This window comes from Cervus elaphus, chromosome 13, assembly GCF_910594005.1.
Source record: "Cervus elaphus chromosome 13, mCerEla1.1, whole genome shotgun sequence".
Taxonomy (NCBI): domain Eukaryota; kingdom Metazoa; phylum Chordata; class Mammalia; order Artiodactyla; family Cervidae; genus Cervus; species Cervus elaphus.
In genome coordinates this window covers 59,456,520-59,471,127 of record NC_057827.1, presented here as the reverse complement: position 1 = coordinate 59,471,127, position 14,608 = coordinate 59,456,520, and the positions used below count along the sequence as shown (strand labels likewise).

Below are 14,608 nucleotides of genomic sequence, written 5' to 3'. Positions count from 1 at the left end.
GGCTTCTTGAGTTTTTTGACTGGAGTGACTTCTCAGAGACACGGAGGCAGGAATAGGAAATGGCCCACCTCGACTCTCATGCTTGTCTGTGTGTCTCTTGGCAGTGGCCCCCGGGACCACGTGTTCGTTTACTTCACGGATCACGGAGCCACTGGAATACTGGTGTTTCCTAATGAAGATGTGAGTTTCTTAATGTTTTAGAAACAAGCCGTGGGGAACTCCCAGGGGTTCCAATAGTTAGGACCTCTGCACTCTCCCTGCCAAGGGCTCGGGTTCAATCCCTGGTCAGGGAAATAAGATCCTACAAGCTGAGAAGGGTAGCCCCTCCCCACCCCCCCAAAAAAAAGGCAAGCAGGGAGAACAGGAAACAAAACCTCAGTGTCGGCGGTACACCTGTGATGTGTGTCTGTAATGTCCTACATTACATGGTTTGCATTTCATTACATGGGGTGGTTTCTGTGCAGCTGGTATGGGGCTGCATTTAGCAGTTTGAAATCTATCCAGAGGCGGCTCTTGTGGCAAGTTTTCCCTGCATGTCTACTGACATCACAGTATCAGTCACTGTCCCTCAACTTGGGTGCCTGCACGAGACGCAGTCATAGAACACAGCCCTGAGTGCTCTGGACAAAGTGAAGAGGAAGCACATCTGCTTCCTCTCTTTAATATGTGAACAAAGCCCTTGATGACGTTCTGGGATGCTGTACACCATAATTATCTCTAAGGATTTCTAAATAAGAATTTATAAGGCATCACTGGGACTTGATTAGTGGGTTATCCAGCACATGGTTTCTCTTGACGTGTTTGGTCTGAGTGTCCCTATTCTTACCTTTCAGCTTCATGTAAAGGACCTGAATGAGACCATCCGTTACATGTATGAACACAAGATGTACCAAAAGGTAATGTCAGTGCTTGGGGCGGCCTTGGGGAAAGGGTATGAGGGAGGCAGTGGGAGCAGAGCCCATGGTGCTGTGATGGGCCTTCTAACTCTGGATTGGCTGTGTTTTTTTTTTGAAAAGGTGTCCTTTCCGTCAATCTTGACCTCTGGTCTCTCAGGAATAACTTTTTTGTGATTCTCAAGCTTCAGCTGTTAGGTCAGAATCACTGGCAATCTTGTTAAAACACAGTGTGGGAACTTTCCTAGTGGTCCAGTGGTTGAGAATCTGACTGCCCCTGCCGGGACATGGGTGTGACCCCTGGTCCAGGACAATCCCACGTGCCTGGGAGAAACTAAATGTATGTGCCACAACTGCTGAGCCTGCGCTCTGGAGCCTGTGCTACACAACAAGAGAGGCCACTGCAATGAGAAGCCCTCCCACCTTAACTAGGGAAAGCCTTCACACAGCAACAAAGACCCAGTGCAGTCAAAAATGCAAATAAATTAAAACAACAAAAAGCACAGTATGGACCCCACCCCCAGCATTTGGCTCAGTGTTTCTGGGGGGAAGCCCCAGGGTCTGCCTTTCCAACAATGTTCCTAGTCCAGGGACCACACTTTGGAGATTGCTCTTTCTAAGATTGTCACCAGTCTGGGGCGGATGGGGAGGAAGATACCACCTTATTCTCCCTTTGGTCCTCGCTAGCCCCTTTTGCACCCTGTATGAAATCTGCATAGCTCTGGCATGTTTGTGTGAGTAACGTGTTTTGCTCCTGAAAATTATACCCTGCATTGGATGGAAAATCAGTTTTCCTTAGCATCATGTATGGCTCCATTTTTCCTGCATTATTTCAGCTAATAGATCATCTTATTTTATTAGCCATACACGAGGATCTTCCCTGTAGCTCAGATGATGAAGAATCTGCCTGCAATGCAGGAGACCCATGTTTGATCCCTGGGTCAGGAAGCTCCTCTGGAGAAGGGAATGGCAATCCACTCCAGTATTCTTGCTTGGAGAATTCCATGGACAGAGGAGTCTGGTGGGCTACAGTCTGTGGGGTTGCAGAGAGTCAGACACGACTGAGCGACGACTACTGCTAGCCTTACACAAATTTGAGTCCTTCTGGTTTGTATGACAACAGCATCTGTAGCCTCTGGCAGCAGCTTCTTATAGCACAGATGTCTCCTAAAAGTGAAAGTCTCTTGAGAAATGGGTCAAGAGAGTGGGCAGAGCCAAAGTGGCCTTGGTGAGAGGTCTGTGCCTGGCCAGGGGGAGTTCACTTGTCTCATTTGCCTCCTAGATGGTGTTCTACATTGAAGCCTGCGAGTCTGGCTCCATGATGAACCACCTGCCACCTGACATCAATGGTAAGGTGGTGGGCACACTGACCTCTGAGCTGGGCTGCGTGAGCACCGTGCTCTGCAGTACAATTGGACATTCGCTGATTCTGCCTATGGAAAGAACCAAGTGTCTTATAGAAGCAGGGGCCTGGGGCAGCCTGGTGCCTAGAAGTAGGGGGATACCTGTGGGCAGCTCTGGGCTTCTACTTCTGGAGGATTAGTGGTCAGGGGTGACGTGATGTTGCTCTGTGGTGCTCTGCCAGGTTCTCGTAGGGCTACCTAAGTCCAAAATTATAGTCTTTGGACTGGCCTCTGTCCTTTGTAATGTGTTGTTTGCTGGCTGTCTAATCTTGGACCGATGACTTATCCTCTTTTACTCTCAGTTATCCCCATCTGTAAAATGGGGATAAAGATAGTGTCTGTTGGGAGAGTTACACTTTTTTTTTTTTTTTGGAGAGTTACATTTTAAGTGATGACATTTATCCAGCATCGCTTTGAGTCCATGGTAGCTAGATAGTAAGTGGTAGCTCATAGATTCAGTCAGCCTAAGTGTTTCTCTAATATTAGTAAATGTTCTGTTTCTCTGGAAATGAAATGAAGTCCATATCCTTCAAGATTCTGATCTTTTAGCACTTTTCCAAAACAGCTTGATGTCCCAATAAGCATGCGTCTATCAGTTGTCTTCCCTTTCTTCTACCTTTAATTTTAGATGAGTTACTGTAACTGAGTGAATAGGGCTGGATGTAGAGAGGTCTTCCTGTCCTCCCTGAGCTGATCACAGGTGATGTGCTTTGATTGCACCAGGAAAGGAGCAAGAACTCAAGTTTCCAGGGGAATCCTCAGATAGCTGAGGATAAAACACGCCTGAAAGGTATCTTTAATTCCTTGCAGTTTATGCAACTACGGCTGCCAACCCCAGGGAGTCATCCTATGCCTGTTACTACGATGAGCAGCGGTCCACGTACCTGGGGGACTGGTACAGTGTCAACTGGATGGAAGATTCAGACGTGGTGAGCCGTCGGGGGCCGGCTGCTCAGTGGAGGCTTAGGTGTCAGCTGCGATGGTCAGAGGGCTTGAAACGTTTTCACTTTTGCAGGAGGATTTGACCAAAGAGACCCTCCACAAGCAGTACCAGCTGGTGAAATCCCACACCAACACCAGCCATGTCATGCAGTATGGGAACAAGGTGAGTAGGGGCCTCACAGGCCTGACAACACCCAAGTCTTAGGCTGACTCGCCGGGAACGTTCGTCCCCCAGTGAAGAGAACCGGGATCCAGGCAGGTGAGGAATGGCCGAGGCAGGGCTGACTCTGCCTCTCACGGCCACTCTGTCCTGGAGAGTCTGCTCAGGCTTTGGAATCAGACTCAGGTTCAAACTCACAAAGTTCTGAGGCTTGGGCCACCTACCTGTCCTCTCTGGGTCTCCGTCTCCTCCTTGGTCAGAGCCCTAGCGCGCAAGGTGATTGGGAGGCACAAGTAGGCAGCACATGCCCAACGCTAAACACAGACTTAGCGCCTGGTGAGAGGTTAGCGGATAATCTCATCCTGTGAGTGTTGTGGCTTTGCCCCCTGGAACCCTACATGCTGGATGTGTCCAGCCTTCCTGCACTTGCAGGATGTTATCTTGACCCATAGGCTCTAAATTAGAGACGTTTATCACCTCCAGCTTTGAAAGGACCTAGGTGGTCCAATAGGTAAGTCCATCAGGGCTGTCCTGACAGAGTCACATTAGGTGGCTGCTGAAGGCTTGGGCCTCAAGTCCCACTTGTGGGGCCAGCCCTTGGGATGTGCAGAGGAGGTGATTGCGGGGGGAGGTGATCCTAGTAGTCTGTATGACCAGATGCCCTCCTCCAGTGGCCTGCCACCATCTGAGAGCTCACCAGCCGAATTCCTTCGATATAAGCGTTGGCCTTCTAGAAGAACTGATGAGCCAGTCAGTCCAGAAGTCCTTTAGCACTTCTTGGGCAGCGTGTGGATGGGAGGGCCCTGGCGCCAATCACAGGCCATGAGACATGCACTCAGGAGGCTGTGGGCCTAGTCAGGCTTTTGAGAGGTGGGTAGTGGAGTGGAGGAGTGGAGAGAAGCCAGGGAAGGGTGATCTGGGGGAGGCAGGGTCAAAGATGGCACCACCCTGGCTTCGTTGAGGGATTGGATGGAGGGGAAGGTACCAGCAGCAGCTCTTCTGCCCTAGGCTTTCTGTTCTCTGTAGTTTTCTCAGCATTGGCCAGGTCTGCTCTTGGTTGAGGAGGTACGAAGGATTTTGATTTTTTGGCTGTGCCACTTGGCATGCAGGATCTTGGTTCACTGACCAGGGATGGAACCCATGCCCCCTGCATTGAAGTGCGAAGTCTTAACCATTAGACCACCATGGAGGTCCCCTGAAGGATCTTTTCTAAGCATTATATTTCTATATATATATGCCTGTGTTTCCCGGGTGGCGCTAGTAGTAAAAACCTGCCTGCCATTGCAGGAGACAAAAGAGACATACATTCGATCCCTGACTCAGGAAGATCCCCTGGAGGAGGGCATGGCAGCCCACTCCAGTATCTTTGCCTGGAGAATCCCACTGACAGAGGAGGCTGGCAGGCTATAGTCCAGGGGGTTGCAAAGAGTCAGATACAACTGAAGTATCTTAGCATGCACACGTATTTTACTTTTTGTTTTAGAGCTGTTTCTAAATTAGTGTTTTGGTAATTAGTGATTAGTGTTGCTTGGTTTAGGAACATGATTGCTTGCAACATTTCTTTTCCTCTTAATTGGGATCCAGTCTGCAGTGACCTCTGTGGGCAGACAGAGCCAGGCAGTCGGGCCTGCTTGTTAGACCCTGATGCCAAGTCAGCCCTGCACCCCTCAACCCACACCCCACACCCCGCGCCCTTGTGGCTTTGGCTCTCCCATGTCAGTGGACTCAGACCTCAGCTCTAACCCGCCAGATGCTCTGCATCTTCCTTCTGTCACTGGGGGCAGGCAGGTGAGCATGGGGGTGGTGGTGACACAACCCAGCATCACCCGTGGCTGAAATGACTCTGGCCCAAGCTCAGCGGAACTGGGGCAGTTCTGCTGCAAAGGGTGCCAGGCATCTTCAAAGTTCATCATCGGTGGATTTCAGGTGCTCAAATGCATCACCTCACCCACTGCTGAGGACTGAACTTGTGCTTTCAGGCTGTGACTGTGACCCTTCCGTGGTCCCGAAACCACGTGGGGCGAACTTGGACTCCAGGACCCGGGGTACGTTTGGCACCTCTGCTCCTCCCACTCAAACCAACTCTCTCTCCCTCCCCAGTCCATCTCTGCCATGAAGTTGATGCAGTTTCAGGGTATGAAACACAAAGCTAGCTCTCCCATCTCGCTGCCCCCCGTCAGTCGCCTTGACCTCACTCCAAGCCCCGAGGTGCCACTCACCATCATGAAAAGGAAGCTGATGAGCAGCAACGATCTGCGGGAGTCCAGGCGTCTGGTCCAGAAGATCGACAGGCATCTGGAGGTGAGTGGTGGCGAAGTCGCAGGCCCCAGCCTCGCCGGGGAGCATGTGTGAGCCCCATCTGCCTCCTGACTGTAGTTCTGTGTTGGTGGGAACCAGGGGACGGAGCTCTGGGGTCACCCTCCTCCTACCACACGGGAATATATGGGAAACAAAACCTTCCTTTGCTCGCTGTGAAGTGGACACACATGAGCAGGAGAGGGGCCAGCTTTATTCTTCCTTGATGAACTGGCCTTGACCTCTTTGAAGCAGGAAGCAAAAGGAGGGGACCTGTCTTCTGCCAAGAAGCCAAGGCACATGGGTGTTTCTTTATTTACCCCTAGTTGCTTAGGAGACATTTTTTACTTTGCTGCTTGGTGAGTGAGTAGCTAATCATATTAAAAAAAAAAAAAATCCAGGCCACAAAAAATTTCTGCTGGCTTAGGAAATCATAGTCACTGCCCCGAATTCTTCCTAAAATGCTTGAGCAATCTTACGATAACTGGGTTTGTTTGGAACTGGTTGAATTTCTTTTCAAATTCAAGCTGTGTGAGTAGAACCACTAGGAGTTTACTCTTGAGTCACCTGGCAGAGACTGACTGTCCTTCCAACAAAGCCAGCTGTGCTGACTCTGCCCACCCCACCCATTCCCCCATTTTCCCCTCCCCCCCCCACCCCGCAATCACCATAGCCCAGGAACTGATGTGCTGGGACATGGCCTGAATTTTCTAAGAAAGAAAAAAGAAAAATATGTAAACTGTCTTAAATGCATGTATCTCATGATTCTGACAGTTAGCTATCCCAGGATGGTTTCTTTTGTTGCTATCACAGTGTAATACAACAGTTCTCATATTTTTTCCTCTTAGACCTTTTTACACGCTTAAAAGTATTGATCCCAAAGAGCTTTTGTTTTTGTGGGTTATATCAGTATTTACTGCTTTAGAAATGACCACTGAGATTTGTAAAATATTAACTCATTCAGAAATAATAATAAACCCATTTTTGTTAATATACTTTTTATAAAAAAGAATTATTTTCTAAGATCAAAAGAATATGAGTGAGAAGAGTGGCATCACAACATTTTTTTGCAAGCCTGTTTTGTGCCCAGCATAATAGATGATAGCTTGATCCCTGTTCCTGTGTCTGTGTTCACTCTGTTGGGCTCTGTAGTTCTGGCTGAAATATATAAAGAAAGTATAGCCTCACACAGATACATAGCTGAGAAAGGGAGGACATATGGAGCCCCCAAGAAATCTAGGGGACCTCCGTGGTCCTAGACGACAAGTTGAAAGCTGCTGGTCTAATACACAGAGGGCAGGGAATGTTTGGGCATGAATGGAACAAACCCTGGCTGGGGAGTGGGAGGATCAGGGGACTCGATTATATATTTTGGATGATGTGGAAGCAGCTGCCCCTTTGCGATGCTGGTTTTCATCATCCGGGAAGAAAATGTTGCCCTCCCTCTTTGTGTCATTCTGTGTAAGCATCTGCTGGTTTCTAGAACAGACAGAGGTGCCTGTGAATACACAGCACCGTTTATGGGACCACAGTCTACTTTGGGACACAATTTCTATGCAGCACCCCCCCCCCCCCCCACCACCACCCCTGCCTCCTCAGTCTGGGCCATACCTGCTCTTCAGGTATTTAAATTTAAATACTCCCATCATGCCAGAAGATCTCTAAGAGGCAAGGTATTTCTGGAGGTTTCTAGCTGTAAAGAAGGCTTGTGTGCACATCTTTTGCTGCAGAAAGCATCTGTTGGCATCTCTGAACATAGTGGAGTGGGGGCGGTGTGAGAGAAGCATCTAACCAGTCTAGGGTTCTAAGAGAGACTGTGTTAAGTAAAAAAAAAAAAAAAAAAAATGTCTCTTCACAGGCTAGGAACATCATTGAGAAGTCAGTGCGGAAGATTGTCACCTTGGTCTCGGGGTCCGCCACCGAGGTGGACAGGCTCCTGTCCCAGAGAGCCCCGCTCACAGAGCACGCGTGCTACCAGACGGCCGTGTCACACTTCCGCTCACACTGCTTCAACTGGCACAACCCCACGGTAAGCCCAGACCCCGGGGCTGGCGGCCTCTGCTCCCCGGTTTCCGTGGCCAACTAGCTTGGCCTTCCTCTGCACCTTCAACTCCACACCCAAGTTAGTATGGTCCACAGACCAGGTGCATTGCCTTGTCGAAAGTTCCGTGGTGTAGAAGGAAACAGCAGCAGACCCATTCTGTGGTCTTTGGTGGGATGTGAGAGGGGGAACGTCGTCCAAATTCACTGACCTTCCCCCCCAGTCTTGGTCCCAGACACTCTTAACTGTCCCAGTGGCTGGGAGAGTTTAACCAGTTATAGACGATTCATCTCCCATTTCTGTTGGCCTTTGACGGGAACTTCCTTGTCTTCACACTGGGCTTTCCTTGGCAAGCCCCACCCCTTACCCCTGCCCCTCACACCAGCCACACAGGTTTTCTCCCTTTTGGGTTTGTTCTGACCTCTTCCCAAGATTTGTTGCTGAAGTCAGTCCCTGGTGCATGGAGAAGAAAGTACCTGGTTTCTGCAGATTGTAGAATGTCAGGGTTGGAAGGTACCTAAAAACCCCTCTTTTTTTGGTCACTACTTAGATGATGCTTGGATCCTTCAAGGAAGGGGTTATTCGCAAACTGTGACCCGCCAGCCCATTCCTGCCCACAGACTGTTGAGTTTTTTTTTCTCCACAGCCTGTTTTTATAAATAGTTTTGTTGAAACATAGCCATAGCTGTGTGTTTTATAAATAAAGATTTACTGAAACACGGCCACAGCTGTACTCAGTCACACAGCATCTCTGACTGCTTTCATGGTGCAGCTGAGTTGAGTAGTTCAGACAGCCCACAAAACCTCAAATGTTGACTATCCAGCCCAGGACAGAAAAGTTTGCCAAATCCCGCTTTAGACTTATGCTCTTTGATACAGTAGTCTCTAGCCTCACTGTGGGTGGCTACTTAAACATAAATGTACATTCAGTAAAATGAAACAAAATGGAAAACTCAGTGCCTTAGCCACAGTACCCACATTTCAAGTGTTCAGGAGCCACATGTGGTTAGCAGCTACTGAATTGAGAATGTTATAGAATATTTTCATCATTGCAGAAAGTTCTGTCTGGGCTGTGATATGCAGACCATGATCACCCTCCAGTACTTCTGACTCTTCGAGACCCCATGGACTGTATGTAGTCCAGTAGGCTCCTCTGTCCATGACATTCTCCAGGCAAGAATACTGGAGTGGGTTGCCATTCCCTTCTCCAGGGGATCTTCCCCACTCAGGGATTGAACCGGCATTTCCCACATTACCTGCATTGGCTGGCAGATTTTTTTTCCAGATTGAGCCACCTGGAAATATTATATTCAGGAGATGGTTCTCCATTATTAAGAGAATCTCAGTTTTATTTTTCATTTTTCAACAAAGCAGTCTCTTTAATAACTTTAAATTTTCCATTTTCAAAGAATACTTTATCATCGGATGTTACTTTTTTGCTCTTTGGGCTCACAGAAAGCGAATCTCCTCTTTCTTCTTTTTGTGAGGTCATAGATTCTCTTGAAGTGCTTTTTAAGAATAACATCCCCAGTTATTTCAGTCTTCGCTGCCATCTGGTTTAGCATTCACTTAACCATACCTCGTCAGTTGTTCCAGACCGAAAGTCAGGCTGCCAGAGGAGGTTTGAGCTGACAGAGGGCAGCAGGGCCAGGAGTTTCTCATCCAGGAGTCCTTATCTGGACTTGAAGGAGCTATAGGATTGCTGTAAAGTGCTGCAAATCTCCTGTGCACGTGCATTTTTCCTGGGAAGTGGTCTATAAATCACACCAGATTATTCAAAGTTGGGGAGGGGGGATCCCTGACTCAGTAAAGGTCAAGAACCACTGGCCCAATTTTTTTTTTTTCTTTGGGTGTACCAGGTGGCTCATGGGATCTTAGCTCCCCCACCAGGGATCAAACCCTGGGCCCTCATCAGTGAAAGAATCCTAACCCCTGGACCTCTAGGGAAGTCCCAAGAACCACTGGTCTAGATGCTGTATGTATTCCCAAGTTAGGAGTTGATTGTGTTATAAAGTGATGATGTCTGATCGTGTTATTTTGGTTTGTTTTCCTCTAGTATGAGTATGCTTTGAGACATTTGTACGTGCTGGTCAACCTTTGTGAAAACCCTTATCCGATTGACAGGTAAGCCAGCACCTGGCATTTAAAGGGTCAGTGGGGGTGGGAAGGTGAGGAGGTGGGTCCTTCTGAAAGTAGAAGGGTGTATGCAGCTTTGCTATCCTCTTCTACATGTGGGTAGTTTGCTTCTGCTGGCTTCTACCTCTCACTGTGGAGGAATTCAAGACAGATGCATCCCCAGGGGTGCTGGACTGGGTGGGTCTGTCATACACAACTCTCTGTTCCCTGGTGGGTTCTCTCTGTCTTCATTTCTTCCGAGTTGAACGACTTCCAGCTCACCACCTCCTTCTTCCGGTTTCTTACAGAATAAAATTGTCCATGAACAAGGTGTGCCTTGGTTACTGCTGAAACACTGCCTCCTTGAAGCTTTACCGAATGTGATCACCGTCCCTTAGAATGTGTGCTGATCAGAGACTGGAGAGCTGGAGCCTGAGCGAGGCCCCCCTCCCCCAGCCCCAGCGGCTGTAGGTCCTCCCAGGGATGCGGTCAGGCCACTGGAGCCCGCTCCAGGCCTCTCCCAGGATGGCTTGCCCACCTTTACCTACTTCTCCCAGCACCTACAGGTCCTGTGTGATCCTCTGAAAAGCCCAGAGACTTGGGAAGCTCAAGCTCTGTGTTGAGAAGGGTGTATTTGCTTTTTAAGAGGGTGTTTTGCCCATGACGCTTAAGGAGTGAGAAGTTCACTGGGACTTCTGTAGCCAATGAAAGAGTCTTTGTTCTGCGGAATCTGACGTCAGAACCTCTTAAGTCTTCACATGATTTTCTGGAAGAGGGACACAAACCCCAAATGGAAAACTATTTTTCGAAAATAGCGTAATTTTGGATTGCTTTTATATTTTATTTGGCAGTAATGGACAAGTCTAAAAAATAAAGATTTATCACTGAATCTGAGTATGAATTTCAGGTCCCCGACGTCTTAGTTTATGTTCCGGGCCCCTCCTAGTGGAGCCCTCCCCCATCCGTCTGTCTCCTATCCCCTTCCCCGCCGCACTGGTTGGCTCTTCCTGCCAGCACCCCCGTCCCCCCACTTGCTGTACTTTTCAGCCTCTTGTGCCTTTGTTCCTTGCTGTGCCTGTGCCCTGGAGTGCCTGCCCCCCCGCCTGGCCCATCCTCAAGGTGTATCTGAAAGTGCCCTGTCTTCCTCAACTTCCTGCTCTCCTCTGTCTGTTGGTATTTGCATTTCCCTTGGATCCCTTCCAGCACGTGTTGGGGTCTGCCATACACCGCACATGGGGTCTGGGAGGTTATCTTTGAGGGCAGAGGGTGCCTGCCTTACCCTTGTTTCTCTTGGCCTGGTGTCCCACAAGGGGTGATACCCACCGTAGCTTTGTGAAAGACATTTAAAAGGAACACTAACTCTTCCCCAGGCAGTAGAATATTAAGCGGCAACAAAAAAGGATGAAGCTCTGATACAGCTCCAGCATTTAGCTTAGGGAAAGCAGCCAGTTACCTAAGACCCCTGAATTACATGATTCCATTTGTATCTAAGGTCCAAAATAAACAAGTCTACTGAAACGGAAAGTAGATGCATGATGCTGGGAACTGGGGAGAGGAAATGTGGAAATAATCAATGCTAATGGGGATGTGGATTATTTTGGGGGTGAATAAAAATGTTTGGAAGCTGATCGTGATCGTTGGTTATACAACTCTGAATGTGCTAAGACCCAGTGACCTGTACACATCAAATGGAATGATATGGTTTGCTAATTATGTTTCAGTAACGTTGTTTTTAAAACTAAGCCATATAGCTAGATGGCTGTTTTAAATAGAAAACAAAGAAAAAAGGAACACTGAATCAGGACACTTGTGACCACCTATGTTTGTGTAGTGTCTTCTTTAGCAGTGATAGATGCCTTTAAACTTTGGAGGTAGAGATTGAAAGTAGAGATAGTGTCAAACAGGGTTAATTCCAGGGTGATACTTCTGTTTCTAATGGGCCCGTTTTTAATCAGGTTATCCTTTCTCTGAGGCTGTCTTAATACAGTCGATCAGTTAATACAGTGTGACCAGGATAAAGAACTTTTACTGTCCTGTGAAACTAGGGGAGCTTTAGGGTTTTAACAAGTACAAGAAGCATATGGTGTTTAAATGTTTATCACTAAAGCTCAAGAATGGGCAGCCCTAAGGGCTGACTGATGTTCAAAAAGTAGAATTTTTAAAAGGAGTCTCTTAAAACACAAGATTCAGGTAGGGAAAACTCTGTTCTCTTTTCCAGAACTGTTACCTACGCTTGTAACCCTGCTTCCCTCTTTTTCTTTGTCCTCCCTGTAGAACAAAAATATATTTAACTATTTAACAAGTGCAGAAACTTGAATGTTCATGGCTCTAGAGGTTAAAAGAGGCTTGTTCATTTTCTCAAATAAATGACAGTTTCCTAAGTCACACTGCCTTGACTTTTTTTTTCTCCTCCTGTGGTTCTTAGGTCCCCAGCGGAAACTCTCCATCCCTCAGGTTAAGCCATTTTCTTTTCTTTTCTTTTTTTTTTTTTTTTTTAGTTCCACCACTTTATTGCTACCAACCCATCTCCCTCCACCCTCGTGAACACATGCTCAGTCATGTAACCCCATGGACTTCAGCCCGCCAGACTCCTCTGTCCATGGACTTTTCCAGGCAAGAATACTGGAGTGGGTTGCCATTTCCTTCTCCAAGCCATTTTCTATTAGATTTCTGATAAAGGTGACCTTTCTATGTGTGTCACAACTAGGACCAGCATTTTGCTTCCCTAGTCATATCCAAAACATGTTCTATCATAAGAGGTACAGAAACTTTAAAAGCAAAACATGGCCACTCCCTTTCCCCCCGCCGAATCCCAAATAACAGTTTGTATTCATCATTAGAATCCACTTTCTACATATTTACATAGCTATATACAAAGGATACTTAACTTTTTCACTATAAAAGCAGATCCAGAAAACAAGTACAATGCTTAATGAATGATAAGATGAAATACCCTTGTAATTACCATCCAAGTCAAGAAACAGAACTTTACCAGATGCATGAGGCAAGATTCTCCTGAGAAATAGAAGCAATGGATGTGTATACATATAGAAACATTCTATATACATATAGAGACATTACCTGAAGGACTCAATGACTGTGGAGGCTTAGTAAATAGAAAATTGCAAGCTGGAGACCCAGAGGAGGAACTGCAGTCCAGGCCAAAGGCCCCCTGCTGGCAGGATCCCTTCTTGCTCAGGGAAGGTCAGTCTTTGCACTCCTAAGACCGTCAGCTGTTTGGACAAGACCCACACACATTACTATGGACTTCCCTCATAGTTCGGTTGGTAAAGAATATGCCTGCAATGCAGGAGACCCAGGTTGGATTCCTGGGTTGGGAAGATCCCGTGGAGAAGGAAATGGCAACCCACTCCAGTATTCTTGCCTGGAGAATTCCATGGGCAGAGGGGCCTGGCAGGCTACAGTCCATGGGGTCATAAGCGTAGGACACGACTTAGTGACTAAATCACCACCACCACCCATATTACAGAAGGTCATCTGCTTTGCTCAAAGTCTACTCATTTAAATGTTGACATCATCCAAAAAAAATCCTTCACTACAGCATCCAGAAGAATGTTTGACTAAATATGTGGGCACCATGGCCCCGTCAAACTGACACATAAAATTAACCATCACACACTGGCCGCCCTGGAAGCCCTTCTTGTGCTCCATCCCAGTCATCACTCCTCCCTCCCAAAGTAGCCACTCTCCTTGTGTTCTCTGTGGTTTTAGTACAAGTGTGCATCCCTGGACACTTTTATAGTTTTTATTCTACAGATTCTCTCATCTTTTTTTTTTTTCTCCCTTTCCAATTTCCGTTGAAGAGTCCAGGCTGGAGATCAGTGGAGTTTCTCAGTCTGGACTTCACTAATTGCATACATAAGCTGCTGCTCAGCATGTCTTTATGATGCCCAGGTCTCTTACAAATTAGCAGCCGGATCCAGAGGATTTACATATTTCTATTGGGTTTCAATCAATTGCACTTCTCTACGGAAGCTCAAGTTGTCCATTTTTGGCTGAATGAATGAAAGTTGCTCAGTTGTGTCCAGCTCTTTGCAACCCCATGAACTATATGGTCTATGGAATTCTCCAGGCCAGAATACTGGAGTGGGTAGCCTTTCCCTTCTCCAGGGGATCTTCCCAACCCAGGGATCGAACCCAGGTCTCCCTCGTTGCAGGCGGAGTCTTTACCAGTTGAGCCACCAGGAAGTCCTGGTGGACTCCCAGGGTGGACTCCCAAGCCCTTTCAGAGGTCAATCCTAAAGGAAATCAACCCTAAATATTCACTGGAAGAACTGATGCTGAAGTTGAAGCTCCAATACACTGGCCGCCTGATGTGAAGACTCACTGGAAAAGACCATGATGCTGGGAAAGATTGAAGGCAAAAAGCGAATCAGGTGGCAGAGGATGAGATGGTTAGACAGCATCATCAACTCAATGGACATGACTTTGAGCAAACTCCAGGAGATAATGAAGGACAGAGCAGCCTGGAGTGCTGCAGTTCATGGGGTCGTAAAGAGTCAGACATGACTGAGCAATTGAACAACGTCAAAGTAGATTAGTGGTTGCAGGGAGATAGGCAGAGGAGAATGCAGTCATGAGTCCGTGATTGACAACCCAAGCCCTTTTGACATGATGCTAAGAAACTTCCACCGCTTCCTTCCTATCTAGTGTATCAGAATGTTTCATTCTACATTTCCTGTCCCAAAGTTGGAATCAGCTATTTCTCCAGGAAACTCCGTCGTCTTCATGAGACATT

At 47.5% G+C, this 14,608-nt stretch overlaps 1 protein-coding gene across 1 annotated transcript in view; it reads left to right on the top strand.

Annotated features, from left to right (window-relative positions):
- Window positions 1-10,738, top strand: part of LGMN (legumain) — a 34,621-nt gene extending 23,883 nt beyond the window's left edge. Inside the window, exons 6-14 of the mRNA XM_043921787.1 lie at window positions 105-180; window positions 834-896; window positions 2,176-2,242; window positions 3,107-3,225; window positions 3,312-3,401; window positions 5,499-5,699; window positions 7,552-7,722; window positions 9,791-9,858; window positions 10,158-10,738. Coding sequence (XP_043777722.1) covers window positions 105-180; window positions 834-896; window positions 2,176-2,242; window positions 3,107-3,225; window positions 3,312-3,401; window positions 5,499-5,699; window positions 7,552-7,722; window positions 9,791-9,858; window positions 10,158-10,200 — 898 coding nt within the window. The 3' untranslated portion in view covers window positions 10,201-10,738. The remainder of the gene's footprint in view (window positions 1-104; window positions 181-833; window positions 897-2,175; window positions 2,243-3,106; window positions 3,226-3,311; window positions 3,402-5,498; window positions 5,700-7,551; window positions 7,723-9,790; window positions 9,859-10,157) is intronic.
- The last annotated feature ends 3,870 nt before the right edge of the window (window positions 10,739-14,608 follow it).